At 37.6% G+C, this 24,605-nt stretch overlaps 1 protein-coding gene across 3 annotated transcripts; it reads left to right on the forward strand.

The window, feature by feature from the left end:
- The first annotated feature begins 1,536 nt into the window (after positions 1-1,536).
- MCCC1 (methylcrotonyl-CoA carboxylase subunit 1) lies at positions 1,537-24,316 on the forward strand. Of its 3 annotated transcripts, none has more exons than XM_049803877.1 (19): positions 1,537-1,603; positions 2,951-2,997; positions 4,036-4,175; positions 4,611-4,706; positions 4,872-4,993; positions 5,963-6,110; positions 6,931-7,052; positions 8,229-8,340; positions 8,665-8,746; positions 9,556-9,683; positions 11,993-12,176; positions 12,681-12,790; positions 14,131-14,347; positions 15,438-15,524; positions 16,127-16,176; positions 18,455-18,592; positions 19,928-20,035; positions 21,067-21,138; positions 22,698-24,316. In XM_049803877.1, the coding sequence occupies exons 1-19, from the start codon at positions 1,545-1,547 to the stop codon at positions 22,815-22,817; spliced, it is 2,142 nt and encodes a 713-aa protein (XP_049659834.1). In that variant the 5' UTR covers positions 1,537-1,544; the 3' UTR covers positions 22,818-24,316. The 3 variants fall into 3 exon arrangements, with proteins under 3 accessions (XP_049659834.1, XP_049659836.1, XP_049659835.1); XM_049803879.1 differs by lacking the exon at positions 1,537-1,603 and adding an exon at positions 1,790-1,843; XM_049803878.1 differs by lacking the exon at positions 1,537-1,603 and adding an exon at positions 1,919-2,089.
- The last annotated feature ends 289 nt before the right edge of the window (positions 24,317-24,605 follow it).

Genomic DNA, 24,605 nt, shown 5'->3' on the forward strand with positions numbered 1-24,605 from the left:
GACTACTAACCAATGAATGTAAATTTAGGTGGGTTTTTACTAATCATGTAACAGAATAAATACATTGTTTTTCTTTGGTGTGCTGTGCTAGCTTTGTGGAATTACCACCTAGCACCCACCTTTGCACAAAGATGAAATAAATAATGTCTCTCCTGGGTGTGAGATTATAGGCTCTTTGCACACCGGGAAATGAATCCGCTTTTCAGACAACAATCTTTAGAGCAAGTGCTGAACGTACCACCTCTTGCAGTCAGGTTCCAGGGACCATGCTTTTTCCCCAAGCTGATCTGGCATCCGTGTAACCTACTGCACCACTCAGTCCTTGGTGTGAGAGGTCACCATGCCAAATCAAAAAAAGCAACAGCGGAAAAAGCAGAGATTACCTGCATACCAAGAATGCTCTTTACGTAAGAAGCTGTGTTAACGCTTCAAAATTCAGAGAACACATAAGACGTTAAAAACTACCACTATTACAACTGAAAGCTTGTGTACTCCTCTTGTGAAAAAGCACGGTTGCTTTGCTATTTGTAAACAGCAACTAGAAATACTTATTTTGACTAAGTGCTACTGGTTTGTGTTTTTTTTTTTTAATTTCTCTGTGTAAGTAATATTAAAATCACGGTCATGTGAAATACTGTTTTGGAAATGCTTTATTGTACTCTATCCGTATCACGGTTTACCTGAACATTATTGTTAACCTAGGTTCAGTACATCAGTGTGACTGAGGCAAACAAGGTGACCTTGGGGATTCATTCTCCTTTTCTTTCTGCGTTATGAGATCCAGCTCGTTATGGAAAATAAGAACGGCCAGACGAGGCCTGACCAAAGGCCCAGCTCCCCTCGTGCCCTGTCCCCTCAGGAGCAGGGCACTGAGCCGGAGCCGCGCAGGGAGGTTTAGCAAGGCCCCGCACAGGGCTGACCTGCAAACCTGCGAAGTCTGAGGGAGCGGGACCGATCGTGCCTGCTTTCCGTTCACGAGAGAGGGTGGAATGTGCTGGTCCCACAACAGCCTGGACCTCTTCCATGTACACGATTCAGTTTTGAGCTGGGGAGCTGGGCCTGGGCACAGGGATGTTGCGATATCCGAGGATCCCCATGCCGTTCCCAACCACCCTCACGTTTCGTGTTGCCGCTCTGTTACAACCCCGGCTGTCATTCCCGAAGGAACGTGGTCGGCTCGGAGACAAAGGTAAGCCAGGAGTCCTCCGGCAGCGCGCATCCCTTCACGTTTATACGAATTTTATTTGATCTGCTGCTTTATTGACCGGTTTCTCGGTGTCATCCGACCCCTGCCGCCTTCTCCCGCCTCTGCCCCCACCAGTCAGCCATTTCACCCCCTCTCCCCGACCGCTCGGGAGGCAGCACACGACCTTGCCGCCCTCCTCCTCCTCCGCCGTGACCCCCCTCCACCCCGAGCGCTTTCTCTCCCCGCCCGGCGGCTCCTCCTCGCCGCGGCCCGCCTCAGCACGCCCCTGCCGCGGCAGCCACTGGCGGCCGGCCTGGCGCGCACACCCTCCGTCCCGCCGGCCCCCGCGCTCCCCAACATGGCGCTGGTGCTGGCGGCCGAGCGGGGCCGCTGCTGTCTCTGGGCGCTGCGGCGTCAGTGAGTGCGGGGCGGGGGGAAGGTGGCAGACGGCGCGCCGGGCCTCCGCGGCCCTTCGGGGGCGGCGGCCGCTGCCTCTGCGGCCCCCTCCCTTCGCCCCGGGGGGTGGCCGGCTCGCCCCTCGCTTCCCTCCTTCCCCTCTCGCCGCTGGGGCGGCGGGCTGCGGGGGCTGACGGGGGCGTCGGAGGCGGGGGTCGCGCCCGGGAGGGAGCCGGCGGCGGCTGTCGGGCCTGGCGCGGGGTGTGTGTGTGGGGGAAGGCTTCCTAAAGCCGAGCCTGGAGCCGGGCTGCCCGAGGGGGGACGGGGGAAGGGGCTCCGCGCCTCAGGAGGAGCGAGGGAGCTGGGCCGCCGGCCGGCCCCGCTCCTCGGTGCCGAGGATGGCGCCTGTGTGTGTGTGTGTGGGGGGTGCAGGTACCCCGAGCTCCTCTGTGGAAAGAAAGAGCAAAAAAGACCCACCCGGAGTTTCAAGCACAGTTTTAGCGGCTGGTACAGGTTCCACGAACGTCAGCTTGTTATCTGCATGGGTTCATATAGCCCGGGTGCTCGGGGTTTGGTAACCGTCGCTGTAGCCACCCCTCCGCTGCCTCGGAGCAGAAGCACTTAGTGACCCTGACAGCTGCTTATTAGAAGTTTGGGAAATGTGCTAGTTTCCTCAGTAGTTATTGAAACCGCTCGAGCATTGGGTTGTCTGGTGTCAAGGTTGTCTCGTGTTGTTGATGTCGTTTATGAATTGCTGGACTTGATCCAAGATTCCAAAGTTGATTTATATGTTAATTAAAACACTTCTAAGAGTTTACTTTTACAGTTTCTTACAGCCACTTAGCCTTCACTATCTGATTTCTTCAGCATGAGTCATCTGAGGTTTAACTTTTCATTTCTGAAATTCTTCACAGGGCTTCTTTCTGGCTATCTTTCACATTTTTCTCTCTTGCACCTTTTCCCTATACAAACAACTCCCATTTCCTTTTTAAACTTTTCTGTTTTATGGTTGTTCAAGTCTTCTTTCCCATATACTTCAAGTTGTAATAAATGCCAGATGTTGGCTGTTCTGTCCACTAAAAGGTTTGGGTTCTTTTTAAACAAATATGTTGACTGTTTTGATTTGAATGCTGCCAAAAAAGCAAGGGGATGATTTCTGTTGTGTTTAAATGAAAACACTTAAGGAGAGATCTGGTGAAGTTTGTACAACCTTCCTTGTTGTACTTGAATGTGTTCTGTGTAAATAGCTGTATCAAAAGCTTCAGACCTGTTCTAGTGCTGTCCTTCTCTCACCTGAAAATAAAAGTAGCTAGGTTGCCACTTTTGCATATACTTTTGTAACACTTCTGTGTGTTTATAATTGTACAGGCGATGGAATCAAGTACAAAGATTTGTGAAATGGGCCTCAACGATAGGTATGAAATTTAACTTCTCTAGCTGCTAGGTTTAATTGCTTGTGTAATGGGGATGGTTTTACAATTAGTTTTAGACCATTAGTTGCTCAAGAACTGGAGTGTTTTTTTAATAAATATTGCATATTTGTGTAGTTTTTGAAAACAGTAGTTTGTAGTTGACCTAACAGAAATAATCTTTAATGTGTAAACAACATTTTGAATAATTTTATCTGTCATATTTAGGTATACTCAACTTAATGAAAACTGTTTATTTTTGTGATTTTTTTCTCTGAGTCCTTTTCTGATACTAATGTTGGAAAGTCTGTGAGAATTGTTTTTAGGCATAATGGTATTTAAAAAATATATGAAGGAAAGTGAAAAGTATTTAGCAAGATGATTTAAACTGACCCTATTGTCGTCATGTCTAAAAAGATATGTTTTAGAATTCCAAGATATATTTTCATTTTATTAGTTAGTTTTAAGCTATTTAGTTCTGCCTGTGAGGTTTCTGGCTGTGCTGGCCTTGTATTTCTATCATGTTTTAACTGCTGTCATGAGGCATAATAGAAGCTTTTATGTCACTGTTTAAAAAAAAAAAAAAACAAACACCAAAAAAACTTCATACCTTGTTATTTGTTTGAGACTGTGTATCACTGGGGAATAGTGCTCTTCAAACAAATGTGAATCACTTCTGCGGGGGTGGCACAGGTGTTAATCGTTTACTAGCTGGTCCAGAAAGCACACAGTAAAAAATATAAGCATCAACTTTTATGTTCAAGTGTTGTTTTAGGGTTAGAATATATTTCTTGGATTCTAAAAAGAAAAAAAAATGACCTGAATTAAACATACTTCTGCATAGGGACTCTAAGGAAAAAATTCCAAGACTGACATGGAAATGCTTTTGGATGAAGCATGTGTTTTTTCATTATTGGAAGAAATGCATAAACACTATAAATGATGAAAAGGAAACCTGAATTTAAAATTGCTTTATTTCCAGGAATGTTTTTGAGCATATATTTCCTTTAGAAGTTGCTTACTGTGCTTCATGCTTTTAAACAGGCGGTCACAACATAGGGAAGATTCTTATTGCAAACCGAGGAGAAATTGCATGCAGAGTGATGCGAACAGCAAAGAAAATGGGTGTGAAGTCTGTAGCAGTTTATAGTGAAGCAGACAGAAATTCCATGCATGTAGCAATGGTGAAGTATATTCATTAAGTTTGTGATTAATGTTCATTCACAACAGTATTTCTCATTAATTAGTTCAATGTGAAAGTAGATCTGTGTGCTAATGCAGTTGATTTTCACTTCTGTAGAGTTACTTCCAAGTTTTCCTTGAATCAATGAAAAGTTTGCCTAGTCTGTCTCAGCACCTGACAACTTTGCAGGGAGTGCCTTAAAGTTTGGTGCTCTAACTCCAGAGTAGCCACTGGGAATTAGAGAATGGACTCTGATTTTGGGAAGAAAGTCGGAATTTGTTTCAGCCACTTGAGTCTCTCCATGAAGAGAGGCAGTGATTTAAACTGTTGCATGCTAGCAGTCTGATAAACAATACAAATAGCTCAGAAATTCAGTTAAAATTGCTTTTTATTATCTAATAAACAGTATCTGTTATATGTAATTTTTCCATAACAGGCGGATGAAGCATATTGCATTGGTCCAGCACCCTCACAGCAAAGTTACTTGGCCATGGAAAAAATAATGCAGGTGGCCAAGGTCTCAGCAGCACAGGTAAGTAGATCATGACCTTAAATCTTCTGTTACTTCCATGTTCTTTAGTTCTTTATTTTTACCCATGGTGTTTCCATCTTGTGTTTCCTTAGCACTCTACTGAAGTTCAGGGTTTTCTAAGCTAAACTGATATAAAAATAGGCTGGTAACATTATTCTGTTTTAGGCTATTCATCCAGGTTATGGTTTCCTCTCAGAAAACACAGAGTTTGCAGAACTGTGCAAGCAAGAGGGAATCATCTTCATAGGTCCGCCTTCATCTGCTATCAGAGATATGGGTATTAAGAGGTATCTATTTCTGATTTGTTCCTTGGTTACGCAGTTTACAGTTTGGCAAAGCTAATTTTGTTAATGAATGACCAGTTGCTCCATAATTATTTTATTCTGTCAGTTTTCATTGTCTTATATTTTTATGGCTTTCTTCAAAGGAAAAGCTCCAGGTTTATAGATGTGGGATTCCTATAGACATAAAAACAATCAAGATTGTTCAGTTATTAGGATTTTGGTAACTAAATACCTAACTGGTTCTAGTTTTCCAGAATTGGGGCATTGCAGCGTTGTATAGGTAAGGGTTCAGCAGTCAGATTGGATGTCTTGTATATTGGTCAAAAGAACAGTGGAAAGGAAACACCATATCATCAGGGATTATTGTGGCTAGGGTAGAATGGGGTGTTAAGTTTTGCTCATCACAGAGGATCTTATTCTTAGTTACTTAGATTAAAGAAATGTTTCCAGGGTATGACGTGTAAATCAAGAATATGGAAATAAGGTTATTACTAACACATGAACTGTGTAAGATTAATTTCAGATAATTAATTTTTTATCACTTCCTAATGTGAGAGTAAATTACGTCTGTAATTTAACTAGTTTTGCATGCATGTTTGAAGTTAACAGTTGTTACGCTTGAGCATTTTATGTGTGGTGTGAATCCAGCCTCTAGTTTTGGCAGGATACAGTGTTGTAATTTGAAAATGTTAGGTTTTGATCTCTGTAATGTGGGTCAAAAGATAGGAAAGAACAGTAAGCCTGAAACTGACTACTGTTTTTATGTGAAGGGTTTGGAGAAAAAAATCCCTATTTGAAGCATTTGAGTAATTACAATCCAATCGTATGTAACCCACTTAAGTAAGTAGTCCTCTTCAGGTCAGTGGAACTACTTTTGTGAGGAGAGTTAACACTGGGAACATATACACATTTGGAGCTTAAAGTAAGAAAAACTATTATTATAATTCTAAACATAAAACTGTTCTGTCAAAGTACTTCCAAAGCTATAATGTCGGCTGCTGGCGTTCCTGTTGTTGAAGGTTATCATGGAGAAGATCAATCAGATGAGTGTCTAAAGGAACATGCCAAGAGAATAGGATATCCAGTAATGATTAAAGCTGTTCGTGGAGGTGGAGGAAAGGTAAAGGAACTAATGTGTTCATCACATGGTATAAAGTTCTCATGTCTCGGTATCTGTAACGGACTATTCTAAAAGAAATCTGAAAACAAAACCGGAAAACTACTTTTTGCTAGAATTTACTATTAATGTCCAATCTAGCACTGTGAAATCTCATTTTCTTTTGTTGTGCAGTCAGGCACAACATAAGTAGCTGGTATATATTGGAAGAGTTTTGTTTATGTCAGTAGATGTCCAGTTATTCATATAAGCAGAAATGTTGTCCTGTGGATTTGTTTGTGTGAAATTAGGTGACTTTGAATTGTTACTTTTTGATGGCTTATGTGACTTTTTTTGCTAGCAGTTGTAAATGTTGCATAAGAAGTGATTAGAAATACCATTTAAGTATTTGGTGTCTAGACAGTTTTTACTGTATGGTGAATTCCCTCTCTAAATCTGATTTTACTCTGAAATAAATGTCTATAAAAATGACATGATTGAGAATTCTAATAATTTCCAAAATAGCTATATTTGTTTTGTAATGAAATAAGTTTTTCTCTGCCATCCTTGGAAAATTTCTGTGATATTTAAGAGTAAAATTCAATTCTCTACTGATCCATATCAGTGGAATCATAATATCTGGTTTTTACACTTCTTATGGCACTTTCAGTGGGACTTAGTAGGATTATATTCCTGGAAGTTGATACACAATTTTGCTAAAGTACAAGAAAGAAGGGAAAAGTGTTATCGTTAAGCTCATTTCTTGCTGTTTGTGCGCAACAAGGATTTTTATTGCGTACCATATATTTAGACATTTAGATATGCTTTTTTCCCTGTATTTTAGGGCATGAGAATTGCTCACTCAGAAAAGGAGTTTCTGGACCAACTAGAATCAGCAAGGAGAGAAGCAAAGAAGTCTTTCAATGATGATGCAATGCTGATTGAGAAATTCGTAGATAATCCAAGGTGAGAAATAGATGTTTTAATATAAACTAATGTTTATTCTACTGTTAAATAAACATAACTGTTTTAGTAGTAGGATGAAAATTGGTCTTGTATGTTTTATTTGCACTATGGCAGGTTTTAATTTAGTCAAAATTGTTTATAATGTATTGAATTTCTTGCAGTGACTTTGTTTTGAATGATAAGAATTAAAATACCTCTGTTAGGGAGACATGGCAGTGACATTTAATGACACTGATATTCCTCTTTGAGTGAGCTTTCTAAACTTGATTTACATCTATAAAAAAATGAATCACTTTGTAATACTTAAACTACAGACATGAGTCAAGCTGTCGTGGTGTTTCTGCTGCCCTCAGGTGTCCTAAACTAGTTATTTAATCTTTCTCTATTTTGATATTTAAAACAGAAGTTACAGTCTTTAGCTCATGCCTGACCTGTGAAACTGAGCTAATATATTTTTTATAAAGAACTTCTCACAGAGGTCTATTTGATACTCTTGTTCTTTACATCTGTTTTTCTTGAAGCATCACTGTAAAGAAAGCATTTATTCTAAAGAAACCAAGGGCCCTCTTATGCTGTTAGATGGGCATGAGAAAAATCTCATTAAATTCCTGAGGAATTTCTTTTGCCAGCATCAGAGAATTATCAGAATGGTGACAGATTTTTGTTAGTTTTATACATAGAATGTCCGCCACCTCCTACTTGTCCTCTGAAGTGGTGTGTTGAAATAAACAATGGTATTCCTGAGCCAGGGCTGCTGCCTCTTGTGAATTGCTACACAGTAAATTGAGGGAAATCATCATTATCAAATAATAGCGAAGTGGTTTTATTTTTATTATAATAAAATAACTAATAAAGAGGTAGAATCTTTTAGATACATGTCATTGTAGATGTAGATACATTTAGATACATATGACCTATGAGGTTTCACTGCTGTAGCTGGCATTTAGAATCCTGTTTCATTTGGGAGATTGAGGAAGTCTAAAACAGTTGAAATCCTGCATAATAGCAGCATCATTTCTACATTTTTGGCTATTTGAGGGCAGACACTTAAACCTGTAAGAAGTCTTACTGAAGTGTATGGGACTGTGTACAAGTTCAAAGTCTGTTTGGGTGAAGTCAAGTTGCAGGATTGGGGCTTTATTGAAATATGTGAAAACATTTATTGTTATGGAACAGGCATGTTGAAGTCCAAGTATTTGGTGACCAGCATGGCAATGCAGTGTATTTGTTTGAAAGAGACTGCAGTGTGCAAAGAAGACATCAGAAGATCATTGAAGAGGCACCAGGGGTAAGCAGAAAGTTCTTATAATTTTTTTTATGAACAGACGTATTTTTAAAGTAATTGCTAACCCCCATGGAATATATTTAGGGGGCAGTAATTTATTTGTGATTCTCAGTACCTGTTTTAATTTTGCTGCAGAAAATGTTCTAATTGAAAAAATTACTTTCTTTAGGAAAATGATTCTCAGGGAAAAATTAGCTAGATTTCAGGTATAATATTGGTAAGGATTTCACTGCAGTTGCTAAATACCGCAAGATATTAATGCATAGTACGTATAATATCACCAAAGTTCACAATAATTTATAATCTTTTGTGTTTTATTATTTACAGCCAGGAATTAATCCAGAAGTTCGACGGAGACTTGGAGAAGCTGCTGTCAAAGCAGCTAAAGCAGTGAATTATGTGGGAGCAGGTAAGTCTGTGGAGGTATGACTGCTCCAGAGGTATGCTTTTAACTTAAGAACAGTTTAAGCCACAAGGCAAATGGCATCTGATTGTTTTAGAGTATGACACATAAACCCCAGGTTTTTTGAGGTTTAAGCAAGTAATCGCATGTTTAATTCTGATGTAATTACAAATTCAAATTGGCATACCTGGTCTGAGCTCAAGACCAGTGGGAGCTGAAGAATAGAAAGAAAAAAATTTCAGAGCAGATAATTCAATCAACTAGATTGTTGTTGGAAACTGAGTATTATGAATGAAAGTTTGAGCAGAGCAAGGGAAAAATAATTTCTCTTTCAGCATACAAAGAATACTTTATATTCAACAGTAAAGCCTTTAAAAGAAAAACACAACGCACTCTCTAAAGTCCACACTATTTCCCAGATGAAAAATAACCTGCTAAAATTATTTGTGACTTTCTTTTCTCACTGCTTTCTTTGGATACTTATTTGTAAAAAAATAATTACACACCCTATACATACACAATGCTTTAAGGAGTCCTAAGGCACTTTTTACAGCTCTAAGGAAATGCAGCTCTTGCTGTAGAGGAGAATGGCTGCTAAACAGCACAAGATATGTAAATGTGCAAGAAAACAACCCTTCTGTTTACAGACCACAATTGTGTGACCCTTTAAGATAATTAGTGTAGAATTTAATGAAATTCAGCGTATCTGATTTAGGAATAATAGTCTTGTCCTGGCATAAATGAATTAAATGTCTTAGATGTCCATTCTGAAAAAGTCTTGTTTTGGTGAAGTGCCTTTTTACTAAATACTTCAGGAACAGTGGAATTTATTATGGACTCCAAACATAACTTTTACTTCATGGAGATGAATACCAGACTGCAAGTAGAGCATCCAGTTACAGAGATGATCACTGGAACAGACTTGGTGGAATGGCAACTTAGGGTAAGTGTTAATTGATTTTACATGTAGAGTTCCTCTTGTCTGGTGAATAGTGCTCTTCAATATTGCCTATGAGAGACCAGATAGATTTTCAGATCCTCATCTCCTATTCAGCTAATACAGTAGAGTTTCCTTTGCTCCAAAGGAACGTCTTGTATTACTGTATTTGATTGTAGAGCATTGTGTAGGTGCTCTGAATTCCAACAAAATCATCTTCTAGTTGTGTAGAGAAAAAAGACATTTTGTAAAGTATATTTAGAGAGGTTATAGAGAATGTGGAAAGTAGGAGGAGTAGGGTCCTGAACTTTCCCTTGCCATGCTGAATATTTTTTAACGCTCTAGTTCAGATGTATCTCTGGCCCCAAAATCATTCTTGGATCAGGCTGTAGGAGGAAAGCTTCATAAAAAACACGTGTCTGGTGTTATACCAGTGTAGTCACATTCTAAAATAAATGTATAGTTGTGTGGACTTGAAATAGGCTATTTCCTCACACACCCAATTTGTAGAGATTACTCACCCGTTTGAATGACAACAGGAAGTTTTGGACCTTAGGGAACTGGAAATGAAAAACAATTCTGGTTAGTTAAATCCAGAAGTGAGGAGAGCAGCACACATTAAGCTTAAGTAGATAGGGTGGGGGGCATGTTTAATGTAACCAGAAAGAAAACTAAAATGGCAAATGCTGATACAAAAAGGAGAAACTTGGCTTTCTGATCTGGGAATGGAAATTGAACATTGAGTGCTGAGTTGGAGCAGGGATCAAACAATACTGCAAGAAAGATAAGATGAAAATGTTCAGTGGCCTTGGCATGTGGCTTAATGAGTCAATAGATAAAAATGTTTTACCGGTTCTTGGAGAGATTATTTTTGTGAATCTGTATAGTATTACTCTTTCTTTGAAGACTAAGTTATATTCTGTTGTCTCTGCTGAAATCTGTAGTTTGGTGGCAGAAAGCAGAGTATGGAAAACCCCTGACACTTTGGAAGAAGATGAAATGTTGCTGCAGATTTTTTAATAGGAGCTTGTATTTTCCCATGTAGATGGAAATTGTGTAGCTTCCTGGTAAAGGGTCTCATCTGCGCTTAACTGCAGCAGACTTATTATTATTTTATCCCCAAAAGCCCTGTTTTTTTCAGTCTCAAACTGGTGTGTTGCTGGTTTTTGGTATTCCTGTATTTGTAATGTGAATTCCTTTGAGTAATAAAATGATGTTTCCTTCCCTGTTAAAGTTTCTTAAATTGTTAGAAATCCCCTTAGAGAAACATTCCCTTAAATGTACAGGTCCCACAGTATACAGAAGAATCAACAGCATGCGTCAGTAGTGCTGGCTGCCAGTTAATCCATTTTATCATCTGCTTTTGGAGCAATTTTTCTCTAATAAAATCATGTGTTAGTGTCGTGGTTTAACCCCAACCAGCAACTAAGTACCATGCAGCTGCTCGCTCACTTCCCCCCCACCCAGTGGGATGGGGGAGAAAATCGGGGAAAAAAAGTAAAACTCCTGGGTTGAGATAAGAACGGTTTAATAGAACAGAAAAGAAGAAACTAATAATGATAATACTAATAAAATGACAATAGTCATAATAAAAGGGTTGGACTATGCAAGTGATGCACAATGCAATTGCTTAGCACCCACCAGTCAACGCCCAGTTAGTCCCCAAGTGGTGATCCTTCCACCACCCCCAATCCCCCCAGTTTATATAACTAGACGTGACTTCAGATGGTATGGAATCCCCCTTTGGCCACTTTGTGTCAGCTGCCCTGGCTGTGTCCCCTCCCAACTTCTTGTGCCCCTCCAGCCTTCTTGCTGGCTGGGCATCAGAAGCTGAAAAATCCTTAACTTTAGACTAAACACTATTAGCAACAACTGAAAACATCAGTGTGTTATCAACATTCTTCTCATACCTAACTCAAAAAACCTAGCACTATACCAACTACTAGGAAGACAATTAACTCTATCCCAGCTGAAACGAGGACAGTTAGTTGACCAGGCTTTAACTTAATAATTTAATTATTTTTTGACATAACCAGTAGAAAAAAAATTAGACTGTTTTTCCATTATGTTTTAGCTGTGTGAAATATTAGGAGGTCAAATTACACAATAATAATTCAAAATCCTTTGGTGACTCCCAGAGAAAAGGAAGGAGTAACTTTAGAATTAGCCTTTTATGACCTACCATGTGTTTTCTGCTTGTGCTTTTTTAATGTACTTTCTAGTTGTTCATGCTTAGAAGAAAGATATTTAATATTTCATACATTGGCACTCCAGAACATTGATCCTGCATTAAAGAAAAAAACTATTGTTTTCAGGTTGCAGCAGGAGAGAAGATTCCCCTAATGCAGGAAGACATTGTGCTCCAGGGCCATGCATTTGAAGCTAGAATATATGCTGAAGACCCTAATAATAACTTTATGCCAGGGGCTGGGCCATTGCTGCACTTAACCACCCCACCACCTGATAGTTTCACCAGAATAGAAACTGGAGTCAGACAAGGTAAAACTGAAGGCAGTGGTGTAACCAGGAATACTTAACATCAAAAGCTTTTCTTTGTAAGCATTTCCCTCTTGGCTTAAATAAGTTTGTCTGATGGTGTTGTTATAAAAACAGATCTTTACAGAATTATTCTTCCTTGTGATTGTCCTGTACTTTTGGTCAATCACTGAATATTTTATTTACCTCTTTATTTACCTGTGTCCAAATTATTGTCCATTGGATCATGCTGATTATATTCTCATCACAGTTTATCAATCCTGCATTCTGACTGCAACAAAGAGAACTGAATTTGAGTAATGTTACCTCTACAAAAGTCTGTACTGAACTTGTCCTTGGAATTGAAATGCCAGGTCGCATCATTAAAGATTCATGTTCTTTAAGAACAGAGAGAAATGTGGCCATCAATTGTCTAAGAGTTTAATGCCATGTGGTGTGCAATACTATGCATTACCAACTTTGAGAAATACTGGCTTAGTGTTACAGTGTTTTTTTAATATATTTTAGGTGATGAGGTTTCTGTTCATTATGATCCAATGATTGCAAAGCTAGTTGTTTGGGCTGAGGATCGTCAAGCAGCACTGAGAAAGTTGCGATACAGTTTGCATCAATATAATGTAAGTAGAAGGAACGCAGTATGTTTTCAGATCTTGAGCTGACTTTGTGAACATCTTGAGCTAACAAAATATGGATAAAATACTACAGTAAAACGAAAGTGGTTTCTAAGAGGGAGCTGGCATTGCCACTACCATTTCAGATTCATTATTTGTTTGTAGAAGCTTTATTTTTTCCTAATTTGCATACTTTTTCCTTTGGTGGAGGGAGTGGAGATTAGTGTAAAGTCCAGTTTTACACAGAGATTTTTCTTAAGTTTGCAATATCTTCAGTTGGATGATGCAGCTAGGACTTTGTAGAAGACTAAGGCTAAACAACACCATTTTCAATTGTATGAGCGTTCTCAAACTTAAATGAATTTGTAGGTGGACTTTGTGTCAGACAACGTTTGCTTGTAATTTCTAATTTATAAAACCAGTTAAATTTTTAGACTATACACGTGGTAAAGAAATAAGGAGAATTTTTAATGCTCTCAGTTCTTTTTAAGAAATGGTCCCTTTTTCCCCTATGAAAAACTACAGGTGTTGTTCTGTTTTCAAAAGTGGAACTCGGAAGGTTTGACTTGAGGTGAGAATGAATATTATTTGTGCAGAATTAATTTACACTTTTAAATCAACAACATAAACATGATTGAGGTACTGAAAATGTTTGGCCTGCTATTATTTTAGCTAAAAATGAAGATTACGGCAAGTGAAAGAGATAAAAGAATTCCCTGGAGTTTTTTCAGAATTTTCTTAGTAGTTCTGTCAATAAATGTTGACAGTACAATATAGTTATCAGTTTCACTGTTTCTCTAAAATAGTTATTTCTATTTTCATGTTGTTTGCTTAGGTATTTTGCAGTACAGGAAATGGATACTATCTAGTAAATGTATAAAAGTCACTCATCCCGTTTGTTACTATTAAAAGATGAAATATTGAATATCTGAAACTATTGTAACTCATTTTTATATGAGGCACTTTTCATATTAGGAATGTTCTTTTAAATAATCAGAGCATGATTTTCTGAAACAGTAAGGTTTTTTTCCTAAATTACCCCCCATTACTATTGCTGGGAAACTTTCTTTGATTCCACAGTGGACAAATGTAATGTTCTGAAAAGAGAGTGCTTTTGAGAAAGTTACTCTTGGTTTTTTTGTTGTTTTTTTTTTATTAAAAGCAATGATTTCATTGGTAATAAATCAGACCAGTTGAATTAATTACATTTTATTGATAACTTTTGTGTTTTGATGGTGCTTTCCGAAGCAAGATTCATCTATCATCTATGCATAAGTTGAGCAGAAAGCTGTATATTCATTCCTAACTTCATTTCAGTTTGGCAATATGCTTCTTTTTCTTTACAGATTGTAGGATTAAGCACCAACATTGATTTCTTACTGAGCCTGTCGGGACACCCACAGTTTGAGGCTGGAAATGTGCACACTAATTTCATTCCTCAATACCATGATGAACTATTTCCAACCAAAAAGGCAACCCCACATGAAGTTATGTGTCAGGCAGCTCTAGGACTCATACTGAAAGAGAAAATGCTAACAGATGCTTTTAGAGATCAGTCAGATGGTAAGGATCATTCTTCTTTTGTTTTGTTTTATTTTACTTGTGACTGGATGAGACAGTGCTGTGAGCTCATGTGCAATTATTTAATTTGCACGCTCTCTTTTTGCCTTACTTTGTGCCTGCTCTGGGTTCTGCATTTTGGCATTTGTCAGATATTTACGCGCAGAGCAGACTATAACGCTTGTTAAGGGACAGGTATTGAATATATCACTGTAATGTACAGACTGCTTCCCACAGCACTTCAGATAGGCACTAGCTGAAAGACCTTGGGATTCATAATCAGTGTCACCATGTACTCTTTGCTCTATACAAGCATAAACAGTGAGTATCTGTCACTATTATTCCGACAGTTGGCCCAAGGTCTTCAGAGATAAAATTGACTCTGCTAGGATTGGGAGAGGCAGTAGAGTTTAAGGAAATGTTCATTTCAGCCTCCAGGAGCTGAACATTCTTGAGTTCCAACACTGTTAATGGCTATACCAGTGGGGCACGTGATTGCTGTTAACAAAAACTTCATATAAATCCAATATATGCTGCCAACAACCTCATTAATTTTCTCTTCTGGAAACATGGGAGAGAGGGATTGGAAAGATTCCCATACACTATTGCCTTGCTTCAAGAGATGATAAACTAATTGGGCAATATCTGATAGCTGTATATCTGATCCATTCTCAGAAACACCAAGTAATAGAAAACTCCTCAGTCTTCCCAGGCAATTTGCTGCCATGTTTGACTACTATTACACTTGGAACCTTCACCTAAAGGTTAATCTGAATCTGCTATGTTGCAGCTGAATTCCCATACTTTCTTGTCTGTTCAAGGATGTGTTCAGCGAGAACAGTCAATATCCTTCTTAGTAAGCGCTGTTGTTAGTGTCATGTCTTCTGTAGGTTACACAGCATCAGTTTATTCAGTGTTGAAGCTTGAGTGAGGAATTGTCACTATCTATTAAGTGGTTCCCCAATCTTCTATGTTCAGTATAAATATATGATGGTAGTAATAGTAGGACAGTGATTTTTATGGTGTAAGTTCTCGGTATTGTGTGTTGCCAAAGTAGAATGAAAGTAACATACTTGTATATTTTGTGTTTTAGATAAATTCTCACCATTTGCATCCAGCACTGGTAGAAGAATAAATATATGTTATACTAGAAAACTGTCTCTGCTGGATGGGGAAAACAGTAAGTTAAAGAAGTGTGTGGAGGGAGAGGAGGTACTTACTGGATAAAATTATTTCAACTGGTGCTTGAAAATTCAGGCTAAGAAAGAGTGAATAGAAGCAGCATGTTTTATGCAATTTAAGCTGGGAATTCACAGAATTGCATGCTTAATCCACAATGTTAGATCTTGAGGAGATATGAACCAAATTCAAATGACACTACTAATGTTCATCATTCAAATGAATAAGGTTGAGATTTTTAAAAGAGCTGAGTGCCATTGACTTTTTTTTTTTACTTCACTTTGGTGTGAAAGTGCTGAGCGCTTTTTCCCATCAAAAACCTGTTTTCTGTCCAGCTAACTTAATACAGATTTCAGAGCATAACTTCAGGTGTTCATCTGTGAAAAACAAATTCGCTAGAATTCTGCAGAGTTCTATTTCTAGAATAATGAAGTCTGCAGTGTGTACTAAGCTAATCTGAAAATACTTCTTCTTTTCTTAGTATTGGTGGGTCTCTGTTTTTTTTAACCAAGAAAGATAGACTAAACATTGTTTATATGTCATTATTTTCTAGATGCTATAATTAAATCTACTCACATATGTATATTTTGTTTTATTGAACAGTTGTGGATGTAGCTGTAAGTTACAATCAAGAAGGGTCATACAAAATGCAGGTACAAGTCCAATTTTTTCAGATATTTCGTTAGATAAAAGAAAAATCAGTTTCTTGTAGACTTCTTTTTGGTATTAACTGTTCCTGAAGTTGCTTGGTAATTACTGATACAGGATTCTATTTTTGGTTTGTTTGCAGCTGTTGTTGTAGACTATTATTTTGGCCTGAAATTATCTTTGCTAGATGCTGGATTAGCTTGGAAGAGCTACTAAAATGATTCTGAAAATAAGGCTAAGAAAAGTATTTTTTTTTCCAGTATTTAAAGATCTTGCTCTTTATCTTTCTCTTCCTTAAATTTGTCTTTCTAAAACATTGGAAGTTACAATTAAATCTGCATTTAAAAAGACTTTTTTTCCACAGGACTTCTGCTTTTTCTGTGCATGAGATGGATCTCCTGTGGGATAAATAAAAGCTTTCTAGAGCACTATCTGTAAGATAACACTTTTTGTATTTTGAAGATGGAAATTGGAAAGTAATTACCAAATGAGATGAGGAATGATGAGAGTAGTAAATCTTCTGGTTAAATAATTGAATGATACCCCATAGAATTGGCTTCTCTCTCTGTCTATGCTACAGAGATCTTATAGGATACAACTCAAGATGCTTTAAACATATTTTTGTGTGTGCATGTGTGATAGTCTCCAATTGTGTTGCTTATGGGGGTTGTGTTTTGCTGAGTGTTGAACTTCCTTCTTGCATAACCTGGAGTCAAATGGGTTTTGTCTCTGATTTGGCACCCAGGATGATTGCATGCTTGAGAATGTGGTCTTTCTGTAGTTCAGCTTCTTGTTTCCAATATTCAGAAAAGGGGAATTAATGAGAATAAGTCAGTATTTATGAATTGCTTAGACTGTATAGAGATGAGCATACTAGAGAAATAGTGAGAAAATTATTGTGCTTTCATGTGTATGACCACATGTTGGGTAACATAAACCCTTATTTCTACTATGCGAATATTGAGATAACCCACATCCTTCAGGTAATACCCAGGTTATTTTGAGTGTATTGATTACATACATAATGCAGGAAAGCTTTTACACTTTAGGCTTATCTCATATAAGTAATGTCAGCAAAAAATAAAAAGAGGCTGGAAGGAATGCGGAGTGGGGCCTTTTGGGGATGGGAAGTGCAACTGGGGAGAATGTAGAGTCCCAGGGAAGAAGGAAGAATGGGGGTTGAGATGGAAATGGACAGAAGCTGGAGATAAGGGGTGGAGAAGTAGAACTGGAAGCTGATTATGCGGAGGACAGTGCCTCTGGAGTGCTACAAAACCTGTCCTGAGGCCAATCTGCTAGAGCAGGTTGCTGGGCCACGGAACTGACAAGCACTTACAGCGCCGCCCAGGGTATTGCCCTAATTTGTGCCCCCGCTCAGGATACTGATCAAACAAATTATTGTTTTCTCAGGGATCAGTATCAGATCAACAGTGACCTTTCAATACATGTTATAAGGTCTTCATTCAGTGGAAAAGTAGTATGCAACTATATAAATGAAGACTGAATTTTATCTCTAGTCGTAACATCCTGAAAGACCAGCAAGTCTCTGATTTTTGCTCAGTGATGTTAGACTTAGAACTAAAAATATCAGTTAAATGTAATGCTCTTATATTCATATTCTTAGTGTCTTTGTATTCTGAAGTTGTGGCAGAGATGCAATTTCCATTCATGCAGATGAAAGGGTTACCTACAAATAAATGACCTTTCCATTTGGTCTTTCTTTTGCAGCTTTGGTGTCTAATTGACACTGTTCCCATTACTGCTGTCCTCTACTCCTTTGTAGGTTTACTGAATATATTGTAGGTTTTATATTATAAGCTTCCAAGACTGAGGAAGTTGCCTGTCTTTTGGATAGCATTGTGGAATCTTGTGACATCAGCTGAATAGTATGGATTTTTCAGTTTGAAGAAAGTGAAGATGCTAGGACAGATTAAAAATACTGGATTATAGTAGCATGACTAAACTGAATATTCTGGTTTTTTTTAGTTTTTCCTGAGAAATAGTATACCTTTGTGTTTTGCTGAGTGCTATTGCATAGCTGATGATAAAAATTTTCCTGGGAGAGCATATTAGCTAATCTTCTGAGCTGATTGCACTGGATACAGAATACAGTCTGTTAACTGAAAAATAAAGGTTACATAAGATTTTAAAGGATTTTTTTTTTTAATTCCACAATTATCTATGAAGAATCACAGGTTATGAGTGTATACTACAAATACTAACTTTTGGTTTATTGTTCATGAAGGGTTAGCCTTTGTCCTTATAAAAGCATTTAACTTTCAGATTCAAGATGAAACGTTCCTGATATCTGGAGAGATCTTCAATGAAGGTGATTCAGTTTACTTGAGGTCTTCAGTAAATGGAACCGTGTGTAAGTCCAAATTGGTCATTTTGGACAACACCATTTATCTTTTCTTTCCGGTAAAGTTCCTTTCTTTATTATCACAAGTATAAAATTTCAGAGTTTTATCCATGTAAATGAACAATATAAATTGGAAGAGAATGTGAAAGGGAATCTTGATTTCAAGTCCTGATGTTGGCCCATAATATTTTGGTACTTGTTTGATTTATAGCTATAATTGCAAGTTAGTTGCTTTATGGTCAGTGAGTGAGAAAATGAATTCCTTTTAGAAAGATAAAATACAATTAGGTGAATCAGAGTTGCAAATGATGGTTTGGGAGGGGGGGAACACAAAATATTAAAATGGTCAAGTATCTAAGTTTGTCATAGAACAATAGCAATTACTTCAAACTGACAATTATTTGAAAGTGCTTGTAACTGATATTTCAGTTACATTTATTAAACTAAATTGTAAGAAAGAAATCAGTATTGGTCTGGGGAAGGGTAACTTCAGCTAATATTAAAAAAATGGAATTGGGAGTTACGATGGCGTTGTCTGCATTGCATAAGTAATGGCATTTGAAAGAAGAGGTACCCTCATTTGCATTATTAGGCTGGTAATTATTTATTTGCAGTTAAAAAGATTACAGGGCCTTAAAGTAACTCAATAAAAATGTAATCTAGATAAGTGAATTATTATGTATTGGTTTCAATAATTAACCTCTAGCTCTGAGCCCCTTAAGACTTTCAGCAGAATGCAGTGAAAACTTTGCTGGCAAAGCCCACTTTTCTTGTTGTATCAGAGTGGAGTCTGCAGTGGGGGATCTAGAAGAAATCACAGGAGTTTTAGGATGTGGGTAGGATGTGGGGGAGAACAAGTCTTTGGGAAACTCTGGGTAGCAAGTCTGAGAGGAATTAGGGGATTTTGAATAACAATGAGAATTTTTCACTAAACTTAGGACTGAATCCATTTTATTGTAAATTGTGAAACACTCATATTGACAATGCTTGACAATGAAGATGCCAACATCTTTCTTACTTGTTGCAGCAGCCTGCCTACCCCTTCTGCAAACAGCCTTTACGTGTTTTCTAAAACCTTCTGTGCTGTTGCTGCGTGAATAGGGAAGGTGTGGGTTTGGTACAAAGGTCCATATGGAGTCTCTTTCACAGAGGTAGTTCCTTCCTTGCTGATCCTTAGCAGCAGCAGGTGTGGCTTTTAAGGACTTAGACATCAGCAAAGTAGTAAGCATGCCATAAGCAAGTCCTTTTACTGCCCTGACCTCAGTAGTCTGCCACCCTAAACAGTTGACTGGTTTGCCTAAAGCTGGATCAGTTCTTTCCCTGTATGTCAGCATGTGTACTAGTGGTATTATTTTATGTTGTTAGCTCATATATCATTGATTTTATTTCTGTAGGAAGGTAGCGCTCAGATTGGCCTTCCTGTACCCAAGTACTTATCTGCAGTGAGTTCAGTGGGAACGCAAAGTGGTGCTGTAGCGCCCATGACAGGCACAGTTGAAAAGGTAATTATAATAATATGGGTGGGAAATTGATTCTCCAATATATATCCAAGTTCACTCTTCCAGAAATGATGCTTGCTTCTGTGCTGCCAGGAAAGAATCGGAGCCAGAAATGTCAGTGCTGTGTTACTTCTCCCAATTGGAAAAAGCCCTGTTTGCTCTGAGTTTTCAGCAGCCACCCAGGAGCTTTTCAGGCTTCTAGTCTTCTTTTTCTAGAGCTCTGAAAGATCTGAATATTTAACTAAATCCTACTGCTTAAATAATTTTTTCTTCATCTTAATTACTAAGTCAAAGTTCCCTGAAGTGTTACAGGCTGTTTGATCCATTTCATCTAACCAAAAGAGTGAGATGCTAGATGCACTTGCAAAAAAAGAAATACTCAGAAGTGCCTTTTTTGTTAAGCTGTTTCGCTGCTTCTGTTTCTGGTTTTGTTTCTTTTTTGTTAGCTCACCAAGTCTTGTGTATTTTTCTGTACGGTGACAAAATTTCAACAGAAAAGAGATTTCCAGGAGAGTTTAGTAGTTAAAGGATCCTGCTAGCAATAAAAAGGCGTGAACCCTTTCAGGAGGGTGGAGTACATTGAACGTGGATCTCTTACATACTGAGTGAACACTCTAAATCAGGATTATGGTAGAACAACTAGGTGGCTCCTGCAATCTTCTTTCTGGATTTTGTTTTGAAAACGGCTTTAGGGATTGGCTCCAGGAAGAGGTTCTGTACTTTCTCAAAATACAAGCTCTTAAGCCCAGAAAGGGTAGAATATACATTGTCTCTTCTAGTGTTTCTTCTTTGATACGTAAATGGCTTCCTGGTCATCCTTTTAGCTGTTACTGAACCTCTTTCTATAGCCTCTGACTTCTTCCCTTGAGTATTATCTAGACAACTCAGGTACCCAATTCAACAATAATAAAGATATTATGAGGCTCTTTTACAAAACCACACACACTCAGTGGATTGTGCTAGCCAAGATCCAGCTGATGACTTTTAGTGGTACAGACATGCATGATTTTTCCCAATTTTCTCTTGAATTGTAGGTGTTTGTGAAAGCAGGGGATAAGGTTAACATTGGACACCCTCTAATGGTTATGATAGCAATGAAAATGGAGGTAAGTAACATACAAAAGGTTTTAATTACTGAGAAAATAAAAATCTGGTCAGAATGTAATAATTTTTATTGAAGTGTGGTGCAGAGTGTAGCTTGCAGATGTCAGTATCCCTTCATATGCTGCGAAACAAGTGTTGTGTCTGACTAGATTTGAGAGGATTATATTTGCTGTTATTTTATTAACAAATGATGATTATATAATCCATGGTATTCTGCAGATATTTTAACATTCATTTGGTTAGCTTTGCCAATCCTTCTCTCCCTTCCCCTCCTTTCACTTTTCTAGCAGAAAATTGTCTAGGTGTATCTTTTGCTCACTGTCTGTGATACAAACATATGTAATGTCTGCAGTTACTTCATGCAGAAATTTAGCTAATGGTGACTTTGTAAATATGCCCACGATTTTTTTTTTGTTTAAAATATTTTTGTTATTATTTACATAAAGTTTTACCGAGAGTACACTAAAAATTCTTTGTAATTGTCCACGTGGTGTTCAGTGGACTAGCATTTTGGCCATTGTATCTTGTCACATGGCTTGACCATGGCTCTGTTTGTTTGAACTATAGTTTTTGTAGCCTGAACTGGTTTGGTTTGGCTGTTAGTTTATTTTAAATACCAGTTTGTGGTAGCAGAATTAACATTGTTGAGAAAATTTACCTTTCTTTTATCATGCCCTTTTCTAAACTACACTAAAATTACATGAAATACAACTGCGTGCTAAAAAAAAAATTACACCCAAAATTATTTGCAGTTGGATGCTAAATGCTTGTGGCTCTCCAGCTGATACCTCAGACTGATATCATCTGATTTGTTCTGGTTTGGTTTTTTTTTGCAGTGCTATTGAAATATAAAATGTAAAATGTAAAAAGCAAACTACTATTTAAATGAATCCTTGCTTAGATGTAGGGATTTAATATCTGGTATTAAGTGTTTTGATATTAGACTAACCCTATGTAGAAAACTACCAAGAAACAAAACTTCAGTGGAAAACTAACCTGATACAATAACAAGTAGACCAATTTGGGGACTGGTATGTAAACATGCTATTCCTTTACTGCCACTAGTAGCTGTATTTGTATTTCATCTGCATTTTGCCAAATACCTGTTCAATAAAGACCCCTCCTAGCCAGCGAACAAAAAAATCTTTAGTAAATCTGCACATTCCTCTTAAAGGAATAAATCTGCTATATGATTAACATTTTGGACTAAAACTGTATTATTTCTGCCTGGTATTTATAATAATAACAGAAAGTATTGGTGAAGTAAAATAACATTCAGTTGTTCATACTTCAAAGTATAACATTATACAGCATTTTTGTCCCCAGTATACTTAAAAATACTAAATAAATATTGATAAGAAAGTAAAACTTGAAAAAGGACTGGGATAACATTTTAAAAGGAGGTTTAAAATAAATATACATGTGTCAGAGGAAGTGTTCTGTTCTAATTGCACTAAAGATTAATATTAGCATTTGCTGGGCGGGGGGGGGCACCTGAGAGAGGGAGAGCGCAGGAAAAAGAAGTACTCTGCTGCTTCACTATTGATCTGTTTCTATGCAGCATACCATAAGGGCTCCAAAGGCAGGAGTGATTAAAAAGGTTAATTTCCAAGAAGGTGCCCAGGCCAATAGACACGCTCCGCTAGTTGAATTTGTGGATGAAGAGGCCGAATCAAAATAAAATTCAAGGAGGGTGCATTTCATTTTTTCTACTTTGCTGATTTTCTCTCAGGAGAAGATTTCTTCATATTTTCAGCAAACTGTTTTGTATAATAGAGTGGGGAATTTGTTTCCTCTGCACATTCTGCATAGTTTGACTGTAAATTATGCTGACTTTACTGAAATCTGGGTATCACTGTACTGTAATCGTATATATAAGTCGTGGACCTACGTGATTGTTGTTCAGTGGTTATGTTTGCCTGTGAAAAGGCATTAGACTGGAAAAAGATGCGGAACTCTTAGTAAGGATTGTAAGTTACAGACTGCTAGGGTTCTTCTGCCTACTTTTTCATTCACCGCTGCCTTTCTTCTGTGAGATGCGAGAGCTTTGATTTGAAGGAAATCTGAAGGGTGACAATTGCTTTATGAATTCATTTCTTTGGCAAAATTCCTGCTTGTGGTTATGTTTTTGCCTGAATATGGAATTCAGGATTGTTCCTTAGCCCAGGATCCCTCTCAGTCATTTTTGGTGCATCTTTTTTCCCATTTACCTCAATGAGTAGTAAAAATTTGCATTTCAAAAATTATTTTAATATACCTTGAAATATCTGATACAAAGCATTTTTCAAATACATATTAGCATTTGCTATGCTAATCGAAGTTGGAACATGACTGCTTTCCAAAAATATAATTTGATCTTTAAACATAAAATAGTAGCTCAGAAAGATGATAAGCTTATTTAATACTTTTAAAAGTGTGCCAAAATAAAATACTGACTTAAAAATCCTCGTTACTTTTCTTATACTGTTCATGTTCTAGTATATCACTTATTGGCTGGAATGAAGTATACCAAAGTCTTTATAACAACATGAAATATTACTAAGAATAATAGATTATTTTTTTTTGTATCTGCAGTATTGCAGAAGGGAAAATTGGTAGGTTTTTTGATGGGCAAAGAAAATATTTCTTAAACGCAGCATACTGATCATTTGCCATAAATTTATTTTAACTTGTTTAAAAAGCACCTCAGAGAAACAGGAAAAGAAAAATAAGTTTTAATTGTTGCAAACTTGGAAAATCTTTTCGCCTTTCAGTTAAGGTGAAGTTCTGCTTGTCATATGAACTTTTTATATGCTAATTTAAGATGATAGTATTGTTTATACTGCAGAAAGGAATAAACACAGAAGCTGCAGTGATCCCAAACTTGTAGTTACATCTGTGCAAATGGATCCTTGTACTTACCTGAAATCTCATTTCTGAATCAATACACAATGTCATGGGGAATTCTCTGATCCGATTCCTGTAACTGTGCAGCCTTGCCTGCAATGCAGACAAAAATTGTAAAAAAAGTAATGGCTCTGGATGGTCTGTATATTAAAAGCATACAGTAACACTTTTAAATTTTCCTTGTAATCCAATAGCCACCTAAGAAAAAAACTACACTTCACTGATCGTCTTGTAGAATATTGCCACAGTGATTTTTATTTACTGCAAAATAAAAATTAAGCTTAATTTTGAAAATTTGTTTTCATTTTTCTCAATTTTGTTCTTTCCTTGGTTGCTTGTGTTTATGAATTAGAGGGTTTTAAGCAGCTGTTTATGTATCATCAGCTGATATTTGACAGAGCACAATCTGCAGATCGCATTTAGGAGGCAGTAATCCAGACAGTGGTCATGGGTTTCACTGCAGGTAAGTAACTCACAGCATGAGGTTCTCTGTCCACTAAGTCTGCACTGCTTGCTTCAGCCAGCTAGTAAAACAAGAACATGTTCCTTGGAAGCTGACAAAATGTCCTCCCTTAGGAATGAA

Source organism: Accipiter gentilis, chromosome 6 (assembly GCF_929443795.1).
Source record: "Accipiter gentilis chromosome 6, bAccGen1.1, whole genome shotgun sequence".
Taxonomy (NCBI): Eukaryota; Metazoa; Chordata; class Aves; order Accipitriformes; family Accipitridae; genus Astur; species Astur gentilis.

Excerpts from the sequence above, each read along its gene's own strand:
- MCCC1 (XM_049803877.1), top strand. The coding sequence starts at position 1,545 with ATGGCGCTGGTGCTGGCGGCCGAGCGGGGCCGCTGCTGTCTCTGGGCG. Across the intron at positions 1,604-2,950 it reads CTCTGGGCGCTGCGGCGTCA|GCGATGGAATCAAGTACAAA; the intron begins GTGAGTGCGGGG and ends ATAATTGTACAG. Across the intron at positions 4,707-4,871 it reads CCAAGGTCTCAGCAGCACAG|GCTATTCATCCAGGTTATGG; the intron begins GTAAGTAGATCA and ends ATTCTGTTTTAG.